This window comes from Alternaria dauci, chromosome 1 (assembly GCF_042100115.1).
Source record: "Alternaria dauci strain A2016 chromosome 1, whole genome shotgun sequence".
Taxonomy (NCBI): Eukaryota; Fungi; Ascomycota; class Dothideomycetes; order Pleosporales; family Pleosporaceae; genus Alternaria; species Alternaria dauci.
Genome location: NC_091272.1, coordinates 1,972,855 through 1,987,989, shown reverse-complemented (window position 1 = coordinate 1,987,989; position 15,135 = coordinate 1,972,855). Strand labels below are relative to the sequence as shown.

Sequence of the window (15,135 nt, the reverse complement as noted above, 5' to 3'; positions counted from 1 at the left end):
GTTTATGAATATATATTGCTCGCGTGCGTTCTCCGATGCAGGGACGAAGGCTGCCAAAGCCACCAATAACACGACTAAAAGAAAAAAAGCCCCGCCTAAGATGAGTGCTGTAAGCGTAGATAATAATGCGTGTCTATTCAAACGCTTGAACGCGGGTATCGTAAGCATATAAAACCAAATACTCCAATGCTTTATGCAATGCTACTCTTTGCACACCTTCTCGTTGCTCATGGAATAGCCGCGGGGTCCTTGGGCCAATTGGCCGCGAATGCTGTCCATGGTGTACCTCTCATGACCAGGTTGCCGTCCTTGTCAGGTACGTACAACTGTGGTTCATAGCCTTGTACACTTGCCCATGACCAGAAAAGTCGCCTCCAGTAGCAAGTTACTGCCGCTGGTGTCAGATACCTTCGGGTAAATGTCTCGTAGCTGTTCCTCGCAATCTCCTCTGCTTCGTTGTCATGCGCACGGTAGTACTCCATGGCCGATTCGAGGTTTCCAAAGTTCTCAGATGCTTCGATGTAGTTCACATCAGGGCCAGCTAGTCTCATGAGGTGGGTATGGAATTCTTGCCATTCGAGAGGGTGTGTGATCAGGGCTGAACGACATAGTTGAAGGTATTTAAGGCGGCCGGAGTAGGAGGTACCTTCGGTTTGGACGGTAAACTTGTACCTGAGAAATGGTTAGCATTGTTCTGCAAGTCTTTTCGTGGCTTTTTATCATACCCGCAGAATTCCCTGAGATTCATAACGTCCTTGGTATGCGGGTCGCTGGCGTTGTTGATGACAACGGGCTTGATGTCACTCCACTCTTTGCCTTCACTGACCCGGACCAGCTCCTTCCTAAGCTTGGCCATCTTGACCTTGCCCCGCCATACGACTCTAGGATCTTTCTTCGCCCATGGAAGTTCAGTCTCCTTGAGCTCGATCTCCTTCCTGATGCTATTCCAGCTCGGAGCGTGCGTATAGTTCCAAGCCCAGTACGCGTAGTTTGGCATCATCCAAATATCCTTGTACTCTGGCCCTTCCTTCCGTGTGTAGCCAAAGAATGTTCCATGTTTCCTGGATCGCCGTGGCAGATCGTCGAGAGAAAGCGAGAATTCGACGTTCGGGATGGCGGGGTCGGATGTTGAGGCAGTCGTGACAGCTCGATCGATCTGTGCAAGAGTTCCGAGAATGCGTTCTCTCTCGTTTCCGTTCGTTACGTAGCATTCTTCTGGCTTTCCGGCGTCGATTACGAACAGCTGCGAGTACGATGTCAGATACAACGTGGAAAGCTTCCAAAGGGGTGTGTACCTCGCCCTGATAAATCATGACCCGCAGCATACATCTTCCTGCCTCGATCTCGATATCTTGAATGTGCACCTTCCTGCCTTGTCGGAAGCTCACCGCCTGATCCAGACTGTGATACAGCTTTGGAAATGCCGAGTCGCACTGCTCATGGCTAAGTGTATGCACATTGGCGTGCACATCGGGATTAAAATCCCAATCCCGCTGAAGATTCCTATGAGAGAAAGGGAGGTAGGTGTGTTTCGATTGTCCCCATATGGACCATAACTGCGTCGCGATTACAAAGGTAGAGATATAGAAAACGAGGTGTGAGAAAGAAAGACGGTACGCCTTTGGAATCATGATTGCATAACGAGTGAACAACGCGCGACTGTATTAACGAATGACTGAGGGTAAGGAATATGTCCAAAGGCGAAGTTGACGAGAGGCAAGATCCCCAAGAGACGGACAAGACTCGAGAGGAAAGAGCCCGTCACATAGTGCTCCATTTGATACGAGCGTCCATTCCAAAAAGCCGCGTCTGAACAAAGCTAACCATTTGTGGCGGATGCGTGTCCATGCGAACCCCTGGGCTATCCTCACGCCATCACGGACCAGGCAAGTGAGAGTTGACAGTTCGAGTGAGGCCCTATCAGAGAGCCGCTGGAGCCGGATGCGATAAGAGCATGGCTTGAAATACGACCAAAAGGATCTGAAGGTGTCAGGAAACAATGGATAGGAGTGGCGTGCCCGGCGCGTTCAGGGGCTGAAGCTTCAGTCAGACTCTTGCGCTAAGACGCTTTAGGCTCGGCTAGCTTTCTCTTCAGTTAGCTAGAAAGAGCACGTGCATGCGAGCGACTCTTACCACGAACGCTAATGTGCATCACTAGGTGCACCGCGTGCAAATCGCCAGATTGCACTCCGCCGGGAACTATACAATTACAGTTCAGCGAGGTAGAGGTTTTGGAGAAGTCTCCGATGCAATAACGATAAGCAATGCCATGCAACCGGAGAACTCTTGGATAGCATGCGCGCCTTAGCGCGGGAGCTTAGGTAGGCTTGTCGTCCCCTGACATCTACAGCTCTATGCCCTGGGCTGACTGTACGGGGACGTGATGAGATATTGCCAGACGGTCATTATAATCAGGAAGGTAGGATCAGCAACATGCTATGAAGATCAAAGCACCCCAACCTGAATGCAGCAGCCGTTGGACCCTGCGCCGCATAGGGGGGTCTGCATGCCCCTCTATCTTATCATCAGCGAACGCGTGTTTGAGATGCTTATTCGTTCAGAAGTATCGCTCACTCCTCAGTGCTCTCACGAGAAGTCGTGAGCTAAGTGTACGAGGTACTCAGCTTTGTCTAATTTGGACCCGTGTTCTTTCATTTACCGATACGGCATGATCCGATGGAGGATCGGGTGGGTGCGGCACAGAAGATTGGTAGAATGCCTACGAAGAGAGCATGGCCTGAAGCTCGCGCTTGACCACCTTTCTGTCCCAACGCATTGAGCTGTCTTCAGATGACACCAAGGCATGGTCATGCACGATACATTGCGCGTCGGTGCCGTCAAACACCAGATCGTGACGCTTTGATGCTAGAGAAGCAAAATGGCGAAAGAAGCTGGTTGTCGATATGACACTTCTGGTGGCCTGACACTAGCTTTTTCCTGCATACCGTTGAGCGGTTTGGAACTAAAAACAACATGAAACTAGTCTACCCAAGTGACAATGCGAGAATGGTCCTGCATACCAGTTGCGCGCACCAGAAAACAACATTTGAGCGCTGCTCGACAACTGACTGTCACATACAGTCATAAGGAAACGCATATGCACTGAACACTATAGAGTACTCTTCCATTTTTCGAGAACTGACCTTGAATTCTGTCGCGGCTCACGGGGCGTCCAGGCGCAATCTTGGAAATCCTCACACGGTCGCCTCAACATTTGCGGCACTCAGATCATCCTTTGGGCAACGAAAACAACTTTCAATAGCAGCACGTCGCTCAGTAAGGACATCAAAATACTTGCCAATCTCAATGCACATTCTTGTCTCTGCGAGATTTCGTTTTCCTTGTGGCGCGTGCCAGAAGTGAAGAGGGCTTCCTGCAGTCGTGTCCATACTCATTGGCGACCACATAGGGCCGGCGCCCTATGTCCAAGTGTCTTGTCTGTATGGTTATATACTACAATAGATGGAACGTTTTCTTGTACATTCAACAACTGTACGCCTGCCACATGAGTGCTTCTTCAAATTTTACTCTTTGATCTGTCCTAGTCATCTACACTAGACAGCTTGCCATCACTTAGACAAGACTGTACAAGCGTTTCCTTCTGATCGAAACGGACCTCCCTGGATTCCAGTTCCATCGCGCACTGAATGCCTACCATAGCATGACAAAACATGTTTGTCAGACCGTATCCGGCGCGCTGCGTCTCAACGTTGCGAGTTGACACAATCTTGCAATTAGCATACGTTGTTTCAAGACGGAGCCACAAGAGCTTTCGAACAGAAGATAGCTCGAAATGATGTTTCGAGTTGTCTTCTCTTTTGTTCGATCATACTGTACACTGCTTTCAATGTGATGTAGGATTCCATGTATACTTGGAAAGACAGGGGCAATATTTTCCCCATCATCAACAGTGAGTCTCATGGCTTTGTTGTTGGTTGATTGATTATGTACAAGTCCCATGGACTCGTAATGCTTTCGAAGAGGATATGAAGAAGCCCAGGATATTCCACCATCAGCAGCAGAAGCCCCTGACCACGGAAGACCATATCCACTACCTCTTCTTATTCTTCTTTCCCCTATTCGCAACCGATTTAAGCGCGGCGTGTTTAGGATGCTCTTTCAAGTGTTGGTGTAATTGCGTCTTGGAGGGAAAGCCAGCACTGCAACCAGCGCACTTGTTTTTTACATCGGGCTCCTCACCCTCCGCCTGTTTTGCAGCTTTCTTCAGGCGCTTCAACGCAGCTTTGCCGAGCTTAGGTTCTGGAGGGGCAGCGACTTCTGGTTCTGTGTCATCGCTAGGCTTCAACTCGAGTTCTTCCGTTATTGCCGTGGAAGCCTCTGTGGTGGCACCAGCAAGTCGAGCCTCGATTTCGGACCGCGAAGCGTACTCGTCATCCATATCTGAGCTTGTTTCTGAGCCAGTAGCTAATGCAGACACTGTGTTACTAGGTGCCATACTCTTTGACCGCGCTTCTTCTTTATCCACACTGTGATCGTCTAAATCTAGCTCGGTCGTTTTCGTCGCAAGGTTTTGGACAGATACGTCAGACCCTTCATCACCCGAGACCTCGACATGGTTCGCAAGGTCGTCCTCAGCTGGTAAGATCTCATCGCTCTTGAGAGCATCCTCATCCAAGTCCAGATGGGCATTGTCCTTTTGCATCTTCCTCTTAAGGGCCTGGATTGCTTTCTGATGCTTCTTGCTCTTCTCGTGGGCGTCGTATTGTCGCTCACTCTTGAACGTCTTGTTGCAAGCCACGCATTCGTACAGATCCTCCTCAACTTCTTCTTCACTCTCTTCCTCAACCTCATCAGCCGGACGTGCTGTAGCCCAATGCGGCACTGCTTGCTCCTCTTGTTCCATTTTCGCCATCTGAGCTGCCCTCGCGCGTGCAGCCTGGGCTTTTCTGGCGTCACGCTGTGCCTTGGCCTTGTCTTCGGCCGTCTGTGTGTTTGGGGTGTATCGCGGATCTCGCTTCCGTACGAACGCAACCAGAGTCCTGACCGCATCGTTGAAATCCCGTCTGCCTTCGTCGCGAATCTTTTGGTTTTCCTTCTCAGCAGCCCGACGGTAACGACGGTCGGGTTGTAAAGAAGGATTGTATTCGTCCAACCATGCAAAGCTCTTCACTGTAGCGAAGCCATTCCAAGCTGAGTAGAAGTCGCGTACAACGCCTTCGTACTCATCATCCTTGTGACCAAAGGTGGGGTAGTCTGGTACATCAAGGTCGTCGTAGTCTGCCGCGTACTCTTCTTCGCGGGCAAGTTGTTCGAATGTCTCCCGCACGAAGCCAAAGAAGCCATTCGGCGAGTCTGAAAAGTCGACGTTCCCCCTGAACTTGCTCATCATCTGAGTGATGTCATCGGCCGTCGTAACCTTCATGTCACCCTGGTAGTGGTCGCCAGACTCGTCGCCCGTGCTACCCCGCAGTATGTCCCTCTCGTGTGCATCGTACCATGCGCGTTCCTGATCATCGGAGAGTACTTCGTATGCGGATCGGACTTCGGCGAAGAGGGCAGTGGTACGTTCGACATCGCCATAGTTTCGGTCGGGGTGTAGTTCGAGCGCCTTCTTTCGATATGCCCTCTTGAGCCTGGGACGTGTTACTACTGGCGTTGCTATCAGGTCGGATTAGTTTACTCGTCTGGTGTGGCATTGCGTTCTACACCCAGCAGTTCGTAGTAACTCGTCTTCACCTCGCCCCCACCACTGGGCGCCTCCCCGCCACCAGTCGACTGCGACGCGCCCATATGGATTGCTGGCTCTGATGCAACTAGTCACTATGGCCTGAACTTAGTCCACGGCTCTCCCGGTCTCGAACTAGTTGCAGTGGTCGGGTGCTATAGTCGGATTGCGTGAGGCGTATGTGGGTGTGGGCGTGTGATTTTGTAGATGAGCTTTCACTACACTCCCGGTGCGCGTGCGCGTGCGGACAGGCATGCGATCCACCGAGACTATCCCAGGGTTCACATGTTATTATTTTGGTGAGTCGCGAAGAGCCATGTTGCGTCACGACACGCAAATCGCCTATGACTGTGCGCTTGGCGTTGATTGGTCGCGGACAGGCACCGCGAAAAGTTTGAGCAGACGGTGAATGAAGAAGAGCGCTATTGGAGCCACCACAGTCTAGACAACGCCGAAAGCCGGCACAAGCCATGTATTTGTTCTTCCCTCATAAGAGAGGCGTTTCCCCCGTGTCTTCGCGATGGCGTAAGGATATTCTCCATTGAATCCTCGGGTATCTCCATTTAGCGGCATCCTTCGCAGGCAGACAGGCGCATGACCCGCAGGGCAAGTCGACGTTGTTGACCAGTCGATATTCCCTCATTCGTTCGTTGCCACTTCCCCTCCACCCACACGCCCTCCATCCATCGAAACACCATCTTCAAGTTCCATCCTCGTCTCCCCCTACTCGGTCGCATCTGTGCTGCATATCCCAAGCGTGGGTGATCGCTGAAAGGCCCCGTTAGCCTGGTCGACGGAACTGCGGCGGAACAAGCGTGGAAGGTACCCCGCTAAGCGTTGCAACCACTCACCTCCCCACGTGCCTCCTCTGCGCCTCCTGATCGGCCAGTCTGACGACGCTTCCTCGTCGGCCTTTCCCCAAACATGAAGTTCGGCCATCTGTTCAAGCAAACGCTCCGGGACGAGGGCTTCCCGCCAGAGTGGGTCGATTCCGCCATCTCATACTCGCAGCTCAAGAAGTGCATCAAGAGGCTTACCGACGAGCTGCAGCAAGTGGGCCTTGATCCTGCAACCTTGTCCAAGCTGCTGAAGCATGTCGAGGACTACAACGCCTCTGCACAAGATGATGACGACGAACAAAAAAGACCGTTTGAATATATCCTCAACCCTGATAGCTCCGCCGACAATGCTTCGTCGTCGCGGAAGGCTTTCCATCCAAAGCTGCTCTTCTACGTAAACGAGACAAGCGGAGAAGTCTTGAGCGCCCAGCTAGATGATGAGACCAGGCGCAAACTCCAAATGCTGGCCGTTGAAACCGGCATGTCTGATTTGCGCGTCTTGGACGACTCGGGCTCGTCCCTGCAATCCGTCAACTCCGTAGATCCATCGAATCCCGTGACGACCACTCCAACGAATACATCTCGCAACCGACCGGGTTACCGTACAGTCGAGGTTCCCATTACCTCAGACACGGAGTTCTTCACCAGGCTTACCAGTGAAGTCACCGGATTGGAGAAGCTGCAGGAGCGCGAACAGAAACGCATGAATGTTCAGATCGAAGCACTAGGGAAACAAGTCGCCAAGCTGACCAACCCTGACCGAAGAGCCAATAGGAAGATGCTCACTACTTGGCGTCAGATCTTCCAGATATACGTTGAAGAAGGCATCTTCTTTGGAACGACGGAAATGGACCATAAATCGCATGATTCGGAAAAGGCAATGGCAAGATTAGCTGGCTTCTCAAACAAGATTGCCAAGGCCGGTCTGGTAGAACAGTTGAAGAAGAAGGAGAACCTGCAGGCATTGAACACCTTCATGCACATTAACCGTGAGATTCTCCAAGGCCTGCGATTCGGCGAGATCAATCACAATGCCATGATCAAGATTCTCAAGAGTACGTTTGCGAACCTGTCAGACACAGGACGCGCTAGGCTAACGTATCTCTAGAATTCGACAAACGCACAGCTCTGGGCGTCAAATCCACATTCCCCCGTCAAGTAGAATATCCAGAGTTCTCTGAACATCTCGCCAAAGCCGTCTGCGCAGAGGTAAACACACAGATCCTCTCGCACGTCCCGCAAATAGACGACTATTCGTGCCCCATGTGCATGGAAATCCAATGGCGGCCCGTCAAACTCAGCTGCAACCACACCTTTTGCATCAGGTGCTTGATTGTCATGCAGAACAACAAGCAGTACAACTGTCCCTTTTGCCGAGAGAAGACGGTTTTTGATGCAAACTCAGGTAAGCATTCCTTCCTTGTCCACCTGTCGCAAATGTGTTAATGACTTTGTTGCAGATAATCTGGATACCGAACAAGCCGCCTTTCTCAAAAAGTGGTTTCCAGAAGAAGTCAAGAACAAGCAGCGATACAATGAGCTGATGGCAGGCGTGGACCAGTATGGCGAGGTGTATGCGACTGAAAAGTGCGTTGTCATGTAACCCATCGCTGCTCTTTTGAATCGCATGCTAAAATTGTCGTGTCTGAAGGTTCTTGCGTGCTGGCTCCCTGTGGTAGGTTATATGCATACTCCGTTTCGAGAGGGTAGTAGGCTAACACTCCACCAGGCACATGATTTAATATTATCGAACGGGGTGCAGTACAATCTAACAAGAGTCGTTTTTTTAAGAGTTTCGCCCCCAAGATACCCAGCGCAGTTTGTGCATGTACTAGAATCAATAGACTAATTCAACATGTCTCTACCATCGCTTGTACTCTATGAGCTTTATTGTGGTATCATCACCAGCACTAATGTAAACGCATCAGCGAGGTGTGCACATAATAGACCTTTGTATAAACGAGACCCGTGGATCGGGATATAAACGGTAGTGTAGTAGATAAGCAAGGAAAATCGTGCAGTAATGTGCTGCTACAACAGCGAGACTTGCATCTTTCCATCTGTCTTTAACCAAGAAGAACTCCTGCCTAGATGCAACCAAATAATACGCTATGAAGAGAGAGAAGAAAATGCCAGTCCAAGGCTATTTGAAGAAATTATACACTGCGCTCTGGGCTCTCACCCTCGGCGACGACAGCTACACCCAGCCCCCGGTCTGGAGACTGGAGAACAAGTTGTTCGTGCCGCCTTGCCCTGATGAAATCAGATACACTCTTGATCAGGATAAACCAGCCGACAATCATCAGCCCGTATGCTATCCAGTCACTGCCTGTGATGGCACTCGCCGCGGGTGTCATGTCACTGCCACCCGTGCTTCCACTGCCGACCTTGTTGGGGTCAAAGTCGTGGGCATTTGGGTCGTTGGGAACGCCCCCGTCAAATCCTTGCCCAGGGTTGTCATTGCTGCCGTTGTTCGGACTAAGTACTGCGGAACGGAAACCAAAACCGAACTGTACGAGTGTGATACCGAGACCAGCACGGGATCCATTCTTTGCGGCATGTGTAGTGTGGAGCAGGTAGGTAAGGAGGAAACCAACGAGTTGGAAGGACATGGAGATCATGGCGTTCCAGAGGAAACTGAACAGGGAGCCGACGGGAAGGCCTTCGACAAAGACTTCGTCGCCGAAAGTGCCAGGGGCGAGGATGGTGGTTTCCCAGTAGGGTGGTGTTGCATCTGCGGCAGCTTGTTCGTAGGTCTGGTAGTTGTTAGCAATGCTTGACATGATTCATGCGTAGTCGAGTACGCACCGGAGGCTTCTCCTCAGCGTCCTCCCCTCTGGTCGGCTTTGCGCTGAGATTTGCCCATACACCACCGTTTCCTCCACCGTAGACGCGTCCGCTGCTCGGCGCCTGTGTGTTGAATACTGGCAGTTCCGTCACTCTCCGCTGGATGCCCGGTGCGACGGGCTCGTCTTCTGTCGTGGGAGTTCCCCGCATCAGCCGCTGCCGATCATCGCGCCCATCGTTATCGTCGTCGTCATCGTCGTCGGAGTCCGAGTCGAACGTGTCGGCCAGTGTGCGGTCTTCCTCGTTTGTGGCCGGATCCTCGGATAGAAGACGTCGTGATGTGCCGTTTGGTGATGATGCGCGCGAGTGGAATGACGGTGGCGGCGATGCAGGCGGCCACTGCTGACCAGCCTGCAGCCTCTGGGGTGATTCTTCGTCGTCCTGGGCGGCTACCTGGGTGGATGCGTTAGTTTGGGCATTGTGAAAGCCATGCAAGGGGGTTGCGCAGGCGCATGATGCCTGGGACACGGCGTACCCTCTCGTAGCCCTGGCTAGGCATGTTGCGCGGATAACCGGATGTGTGACGTGAAGGGAGCGATGCTGTGTTTACTATTGTGTGTCGTCGAGCGAGATGGTCGTAGGAATGGGCCGGGCAGCAAGCGGGAACGAGGGAAAGGCGGCGGTTGGAATAGGGAAGTGCAGGTGGTGGAGCGTGTCAGGCGGGAGACGCAGTGGGCGGAGGAGGCGTTTCAAATGCAGTTGCCTGACTTTGTCGCTTTGGGCCATGGCGTGCTGCGCCACGATCCAATAATGCACGGACTGTGAATCTGGACTGGACCCTGGCTGCCAAAGCATCATCGACTTTTGGATCGCCGCGCAAAGTGCTTCAAGGCCCGTCGTCGACATTTCACACACCGCAGCCATGGCAAACACGGTGAGTCTACAGCAATGCATCACACCATAGCCAGCTGACATGCCTCCGCCAGATCGCAAAACAATACACCCGTCTCCTCGCCCTCTGGCCAAAGGACGCTTTGCGCCCCAATCTTCCCTTCACACGCGCAATCGAGCATCATGGCAAACCATTCGGCGTGCAGCCCATAACTCCCGCCCCCGAAGAAGGCGCAACGCCCCAGGCCCCGGCATCCACAACACCAGCTGCATCATCACCACCTGCGAATCCGAAGCTCGAGCAAGCCCAAGTCAACGCACTATTTTCGCTACTGGAGAACCGATATAGTACCAAATATGCACTGTCGCCGGGTGTGTTAAAGCCGAAATCGGTACCAGAGCACTACACAAGGTTAATGGAAGAGATTGAGCGCGCGCCTAAAAAGACGTGGTGGGAGGCCAAGCTGGATCAGTGGAAGATGAAGATTCGATGGTCATGAGGAACCAAGTCACGACTCTGTACTATATCATGATGTAAAATAGACACGAACAAATCATCGATACCCTAGTGTGTCCTCCCTATGAATTTCAATTCACTACGGCATCCATGGGGTTAGAGGAGCCACTTGAGAAAATGACGAATACATAAGAAGACTTGCAGAAATTTGACATTACATTCATCTGTAGTGGCATGCAATGGAATCCATCAACAGGTACGTCTCTCGTAAGGCGCTGCGTCCGGGATTCAAAGTCACTACACTCAAGAATTAGTTCCAGACATCTAACCTGATCAGAACTAGCTTACCCATCGTCTAAACCGAGGATGCCTAAACCCAACGCACCTGCCTCAAGACAGTCTTCCTCAACTGACCCTCTTTCTCCCTAAGTCGCACCCATCACATCATGAACGACACGAGCAGACAACACAATATACCTCTCACCAAGACTCACGTCTCACCTGCTTTACCGGCCGAGCTATGGCTCAACATATTCGACCATGTGGGCACCTACGACACTCACGTTTTTGATCATTCTCTTTGTCATGTCCGTAAAAGCACTCGTCATCTACAGAAACTGCAAAATGTATGCAGATCATGGAGGGTACTGCCTTTTCGAAACTAATCTCATCCTTCATATGCCTGACACTGCACAGGACATGATAGAGCCAGCCGTCTATCGCCATGTAGTACTTGGCCGCAACAGTAGCCACCCAGGACTCAAAGGCAGTCCTGGTTTGGCAAGAGACCATATCACAGCTCTGGCCAGTCTCCTGCATAGCACGACCGATTCTAGTACCACCAAGGCTTCCTGGGTTCGCTCATTCTGCATTCAGGAAGATATCTGCGAGAAGGGTACTACAAAATTCACAAAATCGCTGCAAGCATCATTACCCGGCCTGATGTTGCGTATGGAGAACCTCCGTGAACTCTGTTGCCGCGTCGCCCTCGACCACCCCAACATGGCATCCATTGCCCACTCGCACGGACCACAGCTCACAAAACTGGGTCTGGGTTTTGGCGATCCAATCCATACATCAAAATGTCTTCCACTTTTGAAGCACTTTACAGCTCTGAAAGACCTTCGCCTCAACGTTCCCCACCCCTTCCGGAATGACATCGAACCACTCGACCTTCCGAATCTACGTTTACTCGAAGTGGTCACGGAATTTGCCACCGATGGACTACTGGCTTGGCTCACGCAGTGGACTATGCCCATTCTCTCGGCTTTTGCTTTCCTGAAGCCACATTATTGTGGTAGGACTATACGACCCGACCTCGGTCTTCTGACGGCTTTCATGGCAAAACATGGCACTGGCTTGAAAACAGTAACTTTTGACAATACTAACCCAACCCTCACAGTCTTTCCATATACACCATCTCTGGACATATATAAGCAGTTTGACATAACAGATGTCATTGAAGGCCTTCCGGTATCAGTTACGCAAATTTTTATCTGCCAGTTCGGTGAGAACTTGGGCTACCAGGTGCGGATACTAAGGCATCTATTCCAGACTGTGGAATCGCTGCCACCAGAAAGAAAACTGCATACAATTCGCGTAGTTTCGAGACGTAAGCATCTCGGCGGAGCGCCGTTTTCCTGGCGGGACAGAATGCAGTGGGTAGATACAAGAAGACTGAATACTTGGAAGGATTTCAACAAGCTTGCGAGAGGACTGCTGGAGTTGGGTGTCTCAATTTTAGATGAGCAGAACCTCGCTCTTACAGACGTCCTCGAGGAGATGGAGCCGTCGCAAGAGTCAATGTGCACAGAGCTTCTAGAGAGCGCAACTGATGCATTGCTAGGCTCAGAGGAATAGTGTGCGTTGTATATATTGAAAAGAAAATGAGCTCTTGGATCACTTCGTAACACATGGCTACTCACATGCCTCTCGTGAAACCCTCACACTCAACATCCCAATGTGACGGCCAAACCGGCCCCTCATACCCATCCCAACCACCACACATCATCCCAACAGCAAGCAATAGGCCCGCCGCACTCGGAAAGTACGGCGTAGGCACCCTCGTTCCACCCTCCGGCATACCCACCTCGTCAAAAGCATTGTTCACATCAAGCAACTGACTAACCGCTCGTTCTGCATCACCCCTCCTCGCCTCCGTGATGGCCAACAGCGGAAAGTCCCAGCCGTACGAGAAAGGAAAGTTCCAGGTCTCGTGCACTTTGGCAATAGTATTATTGAATACTGTCGTGTTAACGCGCGAGTCTGGAGGTAGCCAGCCTAAAGGTCGCGTGTACCAAGTCAGTGTATGTTTCTTACGCAATCCGTACATGGGAGTGTTTACCGTAAATACCTAGTATACCAGGGTGATCTTCTGTATACTCTGGTGTGCTCCACATGTCAGGTATGCCTTCATATGTTACATAAGCATCTTCTTCAGTGGGAAAAAGTGCGAGGTTATCATGTACGTGTATCCAAGACTCTGGAACAGACTTGTTTTGCCGTGCTTGCCACTTGGAAGCCACGTCGAGACCAAATCGCCAATATGCAAGCTCGAAAGTAGGGTTGATGGTGTCGTTGGGTTTAGTGTTCTCAGAGACTGGGTACATTGGAGGCCCAAGATCATAACGATTCGTTGTGGAGTTCCAGAAGGCATAGCTGGCCATGAAGTCTGCCACGCCCGTCAAGATGTTGTCCCATTTTTCAAGTGTCTTTTCGTTCGGGAACGATCGATATTCCATCTCCGCAAAGTACATTGGATGCGGCTGTTGCCAGATAAGAAGGCTGTTGATTTCGCCTGGCGCAGACCGGCCGCTTGGATCGCTCATCTTGCCGATGCGGGCGCCTTTGTATCCTTGCTTTTCTGCCCTGTCGAAACTGCTGGGCAGGAAGCGCTGGTAGACGCCGATACTACGATCGTACAGGTCCCATTTGTCCCAAAACATCCAATGAGCCAGATGCCAAAACACCATTTCCATGTGAAACTTGCCATACCAACCATTGTTCACCAGGCCGGATTCTTGTGCAGGATCTTTGCCAGCCCCGTTGACAGCGAGAAGGTACTGTGAGAGGATCGTGCGGCGCTGCAACTCATCAGCCGAAGAGTTGCTAGCTGAAGGTAGTGACAAAAATGCGCCGGTCGACCAGTAGTCTGCCCACCACGTCTGAGCCTTTTGCTTGACCGTTTCGGGAGTACAAGACATGTTGACCACGCGAGGAGCGTATGTAACAGTGAACGAAAGCTTCTCGGAGTTTTGGCTGGCAGCCAGGATATACTTGTGCTCATCGCTGTGTAGGCGCGAGAGCCGAGCATACCCATCCCAGGCAATATCCACTACATATGTTGTCGCATCCAAAGTGTGGATGATCGTCGCACCTCTATTTCTATACTCATCCGTCGTGGTGTGGTTGGAAGTAGCGTTAAAAAGGCCGACGAATGGCGCATCGAATTTGTTCTTCCCGGTCGCATGAGGGAAGTCGAAAAAGGCACCCAATCCTGCTGTCCTCACTAGGCTTGAGGATATCTCTACAGCCACAGTGTCTGTCTCCGGACTCGCAACAGTTGTCACCCGGACCTCTGCTCCATGAATAGAGAAAGACGAGCTGATGACGCCTTCCCAGAGGTCCAGTACCTGCTCTCTTCCATCAAGTAACTTTTCGGTGACATTGCCTCCGGCAATACCGCCGAACCACAGTCCAATTCTTCCCAGGTTGATTCGATGTGGGTTTGCAATCATCCATTGACTGATGTCCTTTTGTTCAGGATTGGGTTGCGCGTAGTTGACAAGACGACCATGAGTCCACCAATCGACGCCGGTATAGTCTGCTGGAGTCTGATTCGTTGTCGAGTTGTGCCATCCCCATGATGAAAGAGTATTGTGCGGAAGGAAGGTCTGCAGTCCGGTAACGTCAACACCAAACGCAAAGTTCCCGTTGCCGACCTGGACTGGGCTGTATGGGTGCGATTGGTTAAGCCTGAGATTATACTGCTGGACAATTGATTTACGATCAATCTTACTCTCCACGCCTGTCGACGCAAAAGAGAGCAAAAATAAGGCTCCAGCCCACATCTTCCGCTGTATTGTAACACGATGGCTTCGTGATTCGTTGATACTAGGTTCTACCAACGCATCTTTATAGGGCTCATGACGGCGTCCTCCGTGATGCAGGCTAATTTACCGGTTGATCATCTTCTAGTTGATCACCGCCATCGGCGGGGTCAACCATAGAGCGCATGGTATCGGGGCAATTCACTCCGAAAGACACGGAGCCGTACAGTGTACGACTGCATCCTATTCGGCGTCGTCATGAAAAGGCGAGGAGCAACTAAGAATGTGGGGTGGAGGTGGAGGTGGAGGTGGAGGTAAAGGTGGATCCCTATTCACGCTAACTCTGTTCAGACACGCGTTCTTATCGATAAGAGTTTCTAGAAGTTCGAAAAAATTGGCAACGCGCAACGCGTATTCAGTTGCAAG

General features: G+C 51.4%; 6 protein-coding genes across 6 annotated transcripts; 2 read left to right on the top strand and 4 right to left on the bottom strand.

Moving 5' to 3' along the window:
* Positions 1 to 227: 227 nt before the first annotated feature.
* On the bottom strand, positions 228 to 1,313 carry ACET3X_000633 (uncharacterized protein; the record flags this gene model as incomplete). The annotated part of the gene is made up of 3 exons (XM_069447950.1): positions 228 to 672; positions 726 to 1,243; positions 1,296 to 1,313. The coding sequence occupies 3 exons, from the start codon at positions 1,311 to 1,313 to the stop codon at positions 228 to 230; spliced, it is 981 nt and encodes a 326-aa protein (XP_069310875.1).
* Positions 1,314 to 4,051: 2,738 nt separating this feature from the next.
* On the bottom strand, positions 4,052 to 5,751 carry ACET3X_000632 (uncharacterized protein; the record flags this gene model as incomplete). Its single annotated transcript, XM_069447949.1, has 3 exons — positions 4,052 to 4,401; positions 4,459 to 5,594; positions 5,642 to 5,751. The coding sequence occupies 3 exons, from the start codon at positions 5,749 to 5,751 to the stop codon at positions 4,052 to 4,054; spliced, it is 1,596 nt and encodes a 531-aa protein (XP_069310874.1).
* Positions 5,752 to 6,610: 859 nt separating this feature from the next.
* ACET3X_000631 (uncharacterized protein) lies at positions 6,611 to 8,267 on the top strand (the record flags this gene model as incomplete). Its single annotated transcript, XM_069447948.1, has 5 exons — positions 6,611 to 7,580; positions 7,634 to 7,930; positions 7,986 to 8,112; positions 8,177 to 8,200; positions 8,255 to 8,267. 5 exons carry the CDS (start codon positions 6,611 to 6,613, stop codon positions 8,265 to 8,267), a joined length of 1,431 nt encoding a protein of 476 aa, XP_069310873.1.
* Positions 8,268 to 8,681: 414 nt separating this feature from the next.
* Positions 8,682 to 9,871, bottom strand: ACET3X_000630 (uncharacterized protein; the record flags this gene model as incomplete). Its single annotated transcript, XM_069447947.1, has 3 exons — positions 8,682 to 9,281; positions 9,334 to 9,765; positions 9,848 to 9,871. The coding sequence occupies 3 exons, from the start codon at positions 9,869 to 9,871 to the stop codon at positions 8,682 to 8,684; spliced, it is 1,056 nt and encodes a 351-aa protein (XP_069310872.1).
* Positions 9,872 to 10,234: 363 nt separating this feature from the next.
* On the top strand, positions 10,235 to 10,703 carry ACET3X_000629 (uncharacterized protein; the record flags this gene model as incomplete). Its single annotated transcript, XM_069447946.1, has 2 exons — positions 10,235 to 10,246; positions 10,299 to 10,703. 2 exons carry the CDS (start codon positions 10,235 to 10,237, stop codon positions 10,701 to 10,703), a joined length of 417 nt encoding a protein of 138 aa, XP_069310871.1.
* Positions 10,704 to 12,581: 1,878 nt separating this feature from the next.
* On the bottom strand, positions 12,582 to 14,730 carry ACET3X_000628 (uncharacterized protein; the record flags this gene model as incomplete). Its single annotated transcript, XM_069447945.1, has 2 exons — positions 12,582 to 12,940; positions 13,005 to 14,730. The coding sequence occupies 2 exons, from the start codon at positions 14,728 to 14,730 to the stop codon at positions 12,582 to 12,584; spliced, it is 2,085 nt and encodes a 694-aa protein (XP_069310870.1).
* Between the last annotated feature and the right edge of the window lie 405 nt (positions 14,731 to 15,135).